General features: G+C 45.6%; 1 protein-coding gene across 3 annotated transcripts; it reads right to left on the bottom strand.

The window, feature by feature from the left end:
• Positions 1 to 584: 584 nt before the first annotated feature.
• Positions 585 to 4,183, bottom strand: LOC124667023. 3 transcript variants are annotated; one of them, XR_006991130.1, is made up of 6 exons: positions 3,562 to 4,183; positions 2,400 to 2,749; positions 1,273 to 1,448; positions 1,058 to 1,124; positions 855 to 974; positions 585 to 782 (listed from the first exon to the last, which is right to left on the bottom strand). XR_006991130.1 is itself a non-coding variant. In XM_047204358.1 (6 exons), the coding sequence occupies exons 1-6, from the start codon at positions 4,181 to 4,183 to the stop codon at positions 657 to 659; spliced, it is 1,287 nt and encodes a 428-aa protein (XP_047060314.1). In that variant the 3' UTR covers positions 585 to 656. The 3 variants fall into 3 exon arrangements, 2 of the variants coding, with proteins under 2 accessions (XP_047060314.1, XP_047060315.1); XM_047204358.1 differs by having other exon boundaries at positions 585 to 693; positions 940 to 974; XM_047204359.1 differs by having other exon boundaries at positions 585 to 974.
• Between the last annotated feature and the right edge of the window lie 6,862 nt (positions 4,184 to 11,045).

Here is an 11,045-nt window from a genome sequence, read left to right as displayed (position 1 = left end):
CTACTTGTTGTTCGTGTCGTGTGTTGAACTATGATTGTCTATGTTGTGTCGTGAACTATGATCGTCCTGTGTCATGAACTATGACCGTCAACTATGATCAGTGCTAAGTTTGCCTGAACTGTGGTTGTGTCCTTGCTTCTGCTGCTGTTGATCGCTGGTAACCTCACCACCGAAGGGAAAGGGTTAGCAAAAGAAGATTATGGGTTGCAACCAAACAACATGGATGATGTTCTAGGCCTGAAAACCGGCCTACGAAACAGGCAGAGCCCAAATCTCCACAAGGCCGAAAAACTCTATGCAGACCATCAAACGGGAACTTCTTCCCACTACGCCAGTGGTGCAGCTGATGCAGGCTACGAAACACGCCCTAAAGTACACTCCTTCAGTCTCACCTCTGCAGACCAGCAGCTGAGAAGACCCGTAGCATCACATCGCAGCCAAACCCAAGGACTAGCGAAACACATAGCATCACATCACAGACAGAACCAAGGACTAACAAATTGCTCAAAGACTGCAAAAAGCTACTGCCTACAAAGGAGCAAAGATTATGAAAAAATGTGGCCAATCTGTAAGATGTAGAAGACTGTTGTACATACACAATTCAATAACTTCTGGAGAACTTCAGTTGTTGCAACTAGGTTATGTCATAACATCCCTCATGTGTAATATGGCTTCCACAAATACAAAGACATCCTGCATGAAAGATCAAAATGCCGGAGGAACCCCTAAATTATTACAGGGAGAAACTACATCAATAATAGCAGCTAGATAGACAGATAAGGGGAGCTCGAGGCAGTCTGCCATTTTGTAGGCGACACCACAAAAAACGCATCCCAGCTACAGTGGCGCAAAGGCATGCAACTTCAAACCACCCTAATGTACCATAAATCCTAATGTAATTCATCCACCCTTGTCAACTCTGATATGTTTCTCTGTTACCTCATCATGTTTCTCCATTTATCCTTCAAGTCCACCTGCAAAATACAATTTCTTCGGTTACAGCTTCACGAAAGATCAGGAAATAAAACGAACTTTAGTCTCAAATTTCAGTACCCACCTGTGTTCTACCAATAAAGAAATCAGGATTGTGAAGCAAAATATCCTTCCAACTGCCGTTACCAAACCTTCACAATAGATAAATATATAAATAAGGAGAAGCGGTAAGAATCATACAAGAAAATTGCTGAAACTGCATTGAGACACTATGTAAACAATCATGCAGGAAGAGGAGAAATCAAATAACGAATTCCAACAGGGAGACAAAATACATACTGTTTCACACCCTTTCTTAGCATCTCTTCTTCTTCCGAGCTCCACTTCCTTGCCTTTCTACGCCTGGCTTTATTATTTGCCACTTGCAAAGGAGAAACAGATATTCTCCTTGGGCTAGGCAAGTGTGGTCTAGTTGATTCTGATCTTGAGCCCTCAGGATCAAGCGAGTCCTCCCACTGCAAACAACCGTTTTTTAGCATAGTCGCCAAAATCTTGATGTTTTGAGGCTTATGGCCTTATGCTATGAAGCTATCCTATGTACTAAGAAAAGTCTTCGAATGCTCAAATCACTTGAATTGCACTTATTATTCTAATTAGACTATAGCATAGTTCAATTCCTGAGATATACAGTGCTACTAGACATGCATTGAGAAAACTAGAACAATGTTTACTAAAAATTATTAATCATTTAATTGTATTAACTTGACAGAATCCTGTTAAATATCAATAGCACAATAAGCTCCAACACATATTTGATGTATTTTAATTGGATAATCTTTGGTCATAGATATGAAAGTAGCTTGTAGAAAAACATGGTTTTTGAGTCGTTGTATAATCAAAGACTAATCGCCAAGTCATTAAAATCAGGGTGACTCGCGACTATAGAGCGACTTTCGTCGACTGATCACTGAGTTGCAGGGTTGGCAACTCGTTTTAACTCGGCGACTCAAAAACCTTGTAGAGAAAGCATATGTCGACATATTTAATGACATACTATCCAGTTTCCCACAAAGCACCAAAAGAGAAGTCTGTGGTGGAAAAGTAGCAACATGCAAGTTCCGAAATAACAAATGCAAATAAATATATGATGTTTATGGTGTTCATTGACATGACAATGGTGCTGTAATAGCATAGCTTATTGCAGTTCTGTAATACTCCCTCCGTCCCGTGAAACATGTCGAAGGTTTGTCAAAATTCGGATGTATCTAGATACATCTAAATTTAGACAAATCTCAAACAAGTTCCATGGGACGGAGGGAGCAGCATAGCTTATTGCAGTTCTAAGAGAACTAAGTACAAATAAGATGAACCACAGTCGTCTCAAATCAATTTAGTTACTCTGAGTGAATCAAATATGGACAATCCTCGGAAAATATTAAAACAAATAATACACACAAGAAACTCACATGAAAACTCCGCGCTGTAGGGTTCCAATCCATAATGTTGGATGGTGTGCCTTTCCTCAACACCTCACCTTGGTCATTCACAGCACTTGAACCAGCAACGCTAGAATTAGCTGCCCGATTATTAACTTCTTCAGCAACAATATGACGTGTTTTATCCATCCTTGCAGCCAACACCTCATCTGCAGCTGCTTTTGCAGCCGGTAATGGATCCTCCACTACACTGTGAAGGTCGGCACATCTTGATTTGAGGGCATGTATGACCTTATTAACTTCAGGCGTCGAAATTGGATTCACATGAGAGGCAGGTTCTTCAAGTTTGCCCAAAATTTCACGTCCTCTTTCTTCCCCGGCTGCAAGTTCCATTATCGTACATCAATTATACACAAATGATGACCTTGTACGCACTAGTATCTGAATGCAACAATTTAAAATACCTCCAGCTACCATTCCAACTGTATGAGTGATGTGCGTAGAGGAACAGGCCTAAAAAAACAGGAATCCGAAATGAATTTTCTGCCGGCCATCAGGGAACTAGTGGTAAGGCTATGATCTGCGGTGGAAAGAGTCACTCATTGTTTTACTGGGGACAAGTGTAAGTATGGCAACTCCAAACGTCAGACGTCGCTGTCAAAGTGTCAATACTTATCCTCTACTACATCAAGTGTGCAGGAACACGTATGTACTGGAACCTAATGGTGTGTTGAACCACGACAAAGTGTACTACATGCAGGAAATATAGGATATAACATGATCTACCATGTACAATAAAGTTTCAAGTCTTAATTCTTTCTCACCATTCCTCAATCTAATAATCTATAAACTAAAGCACTTGCATACATAAAGCAAGTGAGGTTCAAACCCTATGCACTCTAGTGTCGAAATGCAATGTTTACCCTCATTGACTATGTTTCTACATCAAAAACATCACAGCCTTAGTATGAATTATAAACTGTGGCTTATCATCTGCAAAAAGAAGTAAAGAAGTACCAAGACAACACATCACACACAAACTTTAGCTGCTAAATGTAAGAAAAATAAATTCCAAGGAAGTCTCCGGGAAATGTGTGAGTAATTTTCCTAAGAATTTCTAGAACACACTATCTAGCTAACCGTCATGGCAAAATAATAATGCTCCATTTGGCCAGAATAGAAGAATCCTCACCTAGCATGAGGTACTTGGCGCGGGTGGATTCGTCGGCGGATCCCCACGTCTCAACGGCGCCGTGCCCAACAATCCGCTCGGCCGCGACCTCCAACATCGACGGGCCGATGGCGGCCCACTCGGCCGCCAGGAGCTCCCTCACCCGCCCCTCCGCCTCGGCGCGGTTGCCCCACAGTCTCCTCAGCGCGTCCTGCGAGAACGTGTTCCCGACTGCGTCCTCAAACTGGTACGCGACGGCGCCGGCCTCGGGGGAGGCGAGCGCTGGGTCCCCGTCAAACGCGCGGCGCGCGCGGCCGCCGGGGTGGGCGAAGAGGGCCCGCGCGGCGGCGTCGAAGTCGGGCGCAGAGGCAGCGAGGAAGGCGGCGACGGCGAGGTGAGCGGCGGCGATGAGGGGCGCGGGGGAGGGGAGGGAAGCGAGGAGCTGGAGGGAGTCGAGCGCGGCGGCGGAGACGGGGTCGGAGGCGAGGCGGCGGAGGAGTACGGAGCGGAGGAGGCGCGGGGTGGGGCGGGAGGGGAAGGGGAGCGAGGCGAGCAGCGCGTTGGCCGCGGCGGCGGGGATGGAGGGGCTCCCCACGACGTGGTCGAGAATCAGGGACGCGTCCGCCGGCGTCAGCGGCGGCATTTTTTGAGCGCCGGATGAGAATCAGGGCGCGCGCGCGCGCAGATTTGGGGACGGCGAAGCGCAGTGGCGGCTTTGACTGCGATGCGACCTGGGCTGAGCTCTGCTCTGAATTCCGGGTGCGGGGCGACGTGGTACACGTCTTTTGAACTTGTTCAAAACCTTAACTTTTTAAATTTTAAACGTTTTCAAATCTGAACTTTTTTCAGATTTCAACATTTCTAAAATTTAGCATTTTCGATTTTCAATATTTAAAACGTTTTCAAATCTGATTTTCAACTTTTAAATTTTAAACGTTTTCAAATCTGATTCCGAGCAGAATTGGGTTCGGACCGCCACTTCTCTGAAAGCATGGTTCTTGCCTCCCTCTCTCCTCCCTCCTTGAAGCTCGTCCATTCGTTGGGTGATCCCTTGCTCTCACGTTCGAGTGTTTGCTTAAGGTGATGAATAGGACCTCTCGTGCGGCGCGAATGTGTAACACAGCGAAGAATGTAATTAGATTTCTCGTTGGGTTTCTTGGTGTGAATGTGTAACACCCCGAAGAATGTGGGGTTATGTAGCAGAAAACAAAAAAATATACCGACAAAATAACATAGCAAAGATGTATTATATGCAGATGCAACATAACAAAGGGATTCAGTGTTCATATCTTTGAACTAAAGAGTCAATCCAATACGCAGATAGCAAGTCTTCTTCGTGAAGAGAAGTTTAAATGGTATCGGCGTTCTGAGGCCCAGTTCATGTTGAAAGAAGATTCAAATACGCGATATTTCCATGGCTTGGCCAATGGGAGACATTGGAAAAAAACGTATTCATTCTCTGATACAAGATGAAGGGTTGATTGAAGGCCATGAGCAACTCAAATCTACATTACGAATTATTATAAAGGTCTGTTTGGTCCTCCAGAGAAAAGTTTATTTTCTCTAGACGAGACCGTAACGGATGACATATCCCAAGTGTCTATGGAAGAAAATGGCCTTCTGCCGGCACCTTATTCCGAGGAAGAGGTTCAGAAGGCTATTTTCCAAATGAAATGCAATAAAGCACCGGGTCCAGATGGTTTTCCTGCCGAGTTATATCAAACTTTTTGGGACACTATTAAATCGGACCTTCTAGATATGTTTAGTGCTTTGCACAATGGACAACTAGAACTATTTCGTCTAAATTTTGGTGAAATAATTTTGTTACCGAAAGTTAATGAGGCAGAAAGGATTCAACAATATCGATCTATCTGCCTATTTAATGTAAGTTTCAAGATTTTCATGAAAATGGCCATCATTAGACTTAATACGGTGGCGGATCATGTTGTTCAACCATCGCAGTCCGTCTTCATGCAAGGAAGAAATATCCTGGATGGGGTGGCGGTTTTGCATGAGACAGTACATGAGATGCATACCAAGAAATTACATGGGGTTATATTCTAAAATTAGACTTTGAAAAAGCGTACGATAAGGTCAAATGGTCTTTCCTACAGCAGACTCTCAGGATGAAAGACTTTTCTCCTGAATGGCGTGCTCTGATCAATGATTTTGTGTATGGAGGAAGTCTGGAAATCCGGGTCAATGATGATACTGGTCACTACTTCCAGACACGGAAAGGGTTACGCCAGGGCGATCCGTTGTCACCAATGTTGTTCAACATTGTAGCGGATATGCTGGATATCCTGATTGAGCGGGCCAAGTCTGTGATGGGTTTGAAGCATGGAAAACAAAAAATTCTATCGCAAATACGAATAAATACAAGATTCAATCTATGGAAAAGCTAAGATCTAATCTATGAGATCAGATCAACGAGATAGATGAGAAACTAACCCTCGTAGATCCAAATCCTTAACGAGATCAGATCTCGTGGTTGATGTAGACGATCCTTCCAGTACTGCAATCTGGCAGTACTTTCGTACTCAGTCACACGTACGGTGTCGATGACGTCCTTCCTCTCCCTATTCCAGCGGGCAGCGGAGGTAGTAGATCCCCTCGGAATCCTAGTAGCACGACAGCGTGGTGGTGGAGGTGGAGGAGAAATTCATGCAGGGCTTTGCCAAGCCTGCGCAGGAAGAAGGAGGCGGGAGAGAGGGCCGGCTAGGGTTTGGGGAATGATGTGTTGCGCCCCAACCCTCCCCTCCCTCTTATATAGGCGTGGGGGGCTGCCTTGGCCCCTCCTCCAAGCCCTAGGGTCGGCCAAAACAAGGGGGGAAACTCCCTCCCAAGTTAAGTCCCTATTTTCAAGGGATTTGATCGTATCCACTTGATCCAGCCACATGAGCCTTGGGAGGCTGGTGTGTGATTGCGCGTAGTTAACACGTCCGTTGGGAACCCCAAGAGGAAGGTGTGATGCGCACAGCAGCAAGTTTTCCCTCAGTAAGAAACCAAGGTTATCGAACCAGTAGGAGCCAAGAAGCACGTTGAAGGTTGATGGCGGTGGAGTGCAGTGCGGCGCAACACCGGGATTCCGGCGCCAACGTGGAACCTGCACAACACAATCACGGTACTTTGCCCCAACGTAACGGTGAGGTTGTCAATCTCACCGGCTTGTCTGTAAACAAAGGATTAGATGTATAGTGTGGATGATGATGATTGTTTGCGAAGAACAAGTAAAGAACAATTGCGGTAGATTGTATTTCAGATGTAAAGAATAGGACCGGGGTCCACAGATCACTAGTGGTGTCTCTCCCATAAGATAAACGAGATGTTGGGTGAACAAATTACAGTTGGGCAATTGATAAATAAAGAAGGCATAACAATGCACATACATATATCATGATGAGTACTATGAGATTTAATCGGGGCATTACGACAAAGTACATAGACCGCTATCCGAGCATGCATCTATGCCTAAAAAGTCCACCTTCGAGGTTATCATCCAAACCCCTCCGGTATTAAGTTGTAAACAACGAGACAATTGCATTAAGTATGGTGCGTAATGTAATCAACACAAATATCCTTAGATAAAACATCGATGTTTTATCCCTAGTAGCAACAAGTACATCCACAACCTTAGAACTTACCGTCACTCGTCCCAGCATTTAATGGAGGCATGAACCCACTATCGAGCATAAATACTCCCTCTTGGAGTCACAAGTATCAACTTGGCCAGAGCCTCTACTAGCAACGGAGAGCATGCAAGAACATAAATAACATATATGATAGATTGATAATCAACTTGACATAGTATTCAATATTCATCGGATCCCAACAAACACAACATGTAGCATTACAAATAGATGATCTTGATCATGATAGGCAGCTCACAAGATCTAACATGATATCACAATGAGGAGAAGGCGACCATCTAGCTACTGCTATGGACCCATAGTCCAGGGGTGGACTACTCACACATCGATCCGGAGGCGATCATGGCGATGAAGAGACCTCCGGGAGATGATTCCCCTCTCCGGCAGGGTGCCGGAGGCGATCTCCTGAATCCCCCGAGATGGGATTGGCGGCGGCGGCGTCTCTGGAAGGTTTTCCGTATCGTGGCTCTCGGTACTGGGGTTATTATCGACGAAGGCTTAAGTAGGCGGAAGGGTAGGTCAGGGGGCGCCACGAGGGCCCCACACGCCAGGGCCGCGCGGTGATACGTCTCCGACGTATCGATAATTTCTTATGTTCCATGCCACATTATTGATGATATCTACATGTTTTATGCACACTTATGTCATATTCGTGCATTTTCTGGAACTAACCTATTAACAAGATGCCGAAGAGCCGATTCTTTGTTTTCTGCTGTTTTTGGTTTCGAAATCCTAGTAACGAAATATTCTCGGAATTGGACGAAATCAACGCCCGGGGTCCTATTTTGCCACGAAGCTTCCGGAAGACCGAAGAGGAGTCGAAGTGGGGCCACGAGGCGCCGCCACCATAGGGCGGCGCGGCCCGGGCCCCGGCCGCGCCGACCTATGGTGTGGGGCCCTCGTGTGGCCCCCACGTTGCCCTTCCGCCTACTTAAAGCCTCGGTCGCGAAAACCCCGAGTACGAGAGCCACGATACGGAAAACCTTACGAGACGCCGCCGCCGCCAATCCCATCTCGGGGGATTCGGAGATCTCCTCCGGCACCTGCCGGAGAGGGGATTCATCTCCCGGAGGACTCTTCACCGCCATGGTCGCCTCCGGAGTGATGAGTGAGTAGTTCACCCCTGGACTATGGGTCCATAGCAGTAGCTAGATGGTTGTCTTCTCCTCATTGTGCTTCGTTGTTGGATCTTGTGAGCTGCCTAACATGATCAAGATCATCTATACGTAATACTATATGTTGTGTTTGTCGGGATCCGATGGATAGAGAATACCATGTTATGTTAATTATCAAGTTATTACCTATGTGTTGTTTATGATCTTGCATGCTCTCCGTTATTAGTAGAGGCTCGGCCAAGTTTTTGCTCTTAACTCCAAGAGGGAGTATTTATGCTCGATAGTGGGTTCATGCCTACATTGATACTGGGACGAGTGACGAAAGTTCTAAGGTTGTGTAATGTCGTTGCCACTAGGATAAAACATTGATGCTATGTCTAAGGATGTAGTTGTTGATTACATTACGCACCATACTTAATGCAATTGTCGTTGCTTTGCAACTTAATACTGGAAGAGGTTCGGATGATAACTCTGAAGGTGGACTTTTTAGGCATAGATGTAGTTGGATGGCGGTCTATGTACTTTGTCGTAATGCCTAATTAAATCTCACTGTACTTATCATGACATGTATGTGCATTGTTATGCTCTCTCTATTTGTCAATTGCCCGATCATGATTTGTTCACCCAACATGCTTTATCTTATGGGAGAGACACCTCTAGTGAACTGTGGACCCGGTTCATTCTTTTATACTGAAATACAAATCTGCTGCAATACTTGTTCTTTACTCGTTTTCTTGCAAACAATCATCTTCCACACAATACGGTTAATCCTTTGTTACAAGCAAGCCGGTGAGATTGACAACCTCACTATTTCGTTGGGGCAAAGTACTTTGGTTGTGTTGTGCAGGTTCCACGTTGGCGCCGGAATCTCTGGTGTTGCGCCGCACTACATCCCGCCGCCATCAACCTTTGATGGCGTGTATTTCACACGTTCGTTGGGAACCCCAAGAGGAAGGTATGATGCGCACAGCAGCAAGTTTTCCCTCAGAAAGAAACCAAGGTTTATCGAACCAGGAGGAGCCAAGAAGCACGTTGAAGGTTGATGGCGGCGGGATGTAGTGTGGCGCAACACCAGGGATTTCGGCGCCAACGTGGAACCCTGCACAACACAACCAAAGTACTTTGCCCCAACGAAACGAGTGAGGTTGTCAATCTCACCGGCTTGCCGTAACAAAGGATTAACCGTATTGTGTGGAAGATGATTGTTTGCGAGAGAAAACGGTAAAGAACAAGTATTGCAGCAGATTTGTATTTCAGTATTAAAGAATGGACCGGGGTCCACAGTTCACTAGAGGTGTCTCTCTCATAAGATAAAAGCATGTTGGGTGAACAAATTACAGTCGGGCAATTGACAAATAGAGAGGGCATAACAATGCACATACATGTCATGATAAGTACAGTGAGATTTAATTGGGCATTACGACAAAGTACATAGACCGCCATCCAATCGCATCTATGCCTAAAAAGTCCACCTTCGAGGTTATCATCCGAACCCCTTCCGAGTATTAAGTTGCAAAGCAACAGTACAATTGCATTAAGTATGGTGCGTAATGTAATCAACAACTACATCCTCGGACATAGCGCCAATGTTTTATCCCTAGTGGCAACAAGCACAACACAACCTTAGAACTTTCATCACTGTCCCGGTGTCAATGCAGGCATGAACCCACTATCGAGCATAAATACTCCCTCTTGGAGTTAAGAGCAAAAACTTGGCCGAGCCTCTACTAGTAACGGAGAGCATGCAAGATCATAAACAACACATATGTAATAACTTGATAATTAACATAACATGGTATTCTCTATCCATCGGATCCCGACAAACACAACATAGAGTATTACGGATAGATGATCTTGATCATGTTAGGCAGCTCACAAGATCCAACAATGAAGCACAATGAGGAGAAGACAACCATCTAGCTACTGCTATGGACCCATAGTCCAGGGGTGAACTACTCACTCATCATTCCGGAGGCGACCATGGCGGTGTAGAGTCCTCCGGGAGATGAATCCCCTCTCCGGCAGGGTGCCGGAGGAGATCTCCAGAATCCCCCGAGATGGGATTGGCGGCGGCGGCGTCTCTGGAAGGTTTTCCGTATCGTGGTTTTTTCGCATCAGGGGTTTCGCGACGGAGGCTTTAAGTAGGCGGAAGGGCGGAGTCGGAGGGCTGACGAGGGCCCCACGCCACAGGTCGGCGCGGCCAAGACCTGGGCCGCGCCACCCTATGGTGGTGGCCCCTCGTGGCCCCACTTCGACTCCTCTTCGGTCTTCTGGAAGCTTCGTGGCAAAATAGGACCCTGGGACTTGATTTCGTCCAATTCCGAGAATATTTCGTTACTAGGATTTCTGAAACCAAAAACAGCAGAAAACAGCAACTGGCTCTTCGGCATCTTGTTAATAGGTTAGTTCCGGAAAATGCACGAATATGACATAAAGTGTGCATAAAACATGTAGGTATCATCAATAATATGGCATGGAACATAAGAAATTATCGATACGTCGGAGACGTATCAGCATCCCCAAGCTTAGTTACTGCTCGTCCCGAGCGAGGTAAAACGATAACAAAGATAATTTCTGAAGTGACATGCCATCATAACCTTGATCATACTATTTGTAAACATATGTAATGAATGCAGCGATCAAAACAATGGTAATGACATGAGTAAACAAGTGAATCATAAATCAAAGACTTTTCATGAATAGTACTTCAAGACAAGCATCAATAAGTCTTGCATAAGAG

This window comes from Lolium rigidum, chromosome 6 (assembly GCF_022539505.1).
Source record: "Lolium rigidum isolate FL_2022 chromosome 6, APGP_CSIRO_Lrig_0.1, whole genome shotgun sequence".
In the NCBI taxonomy this organism is placed as follows: domain Eukaryota; kingdom Viridiplantae; phylum Streptophyta; class Magnoliopsida; order Poales; family Poaceae; genus Lolium; species Lolium rigidum.
Note: the sequence above shows the minus strand (reverse complement) of the source record. Positions and strands in the feature narration are given on the sequence as shown.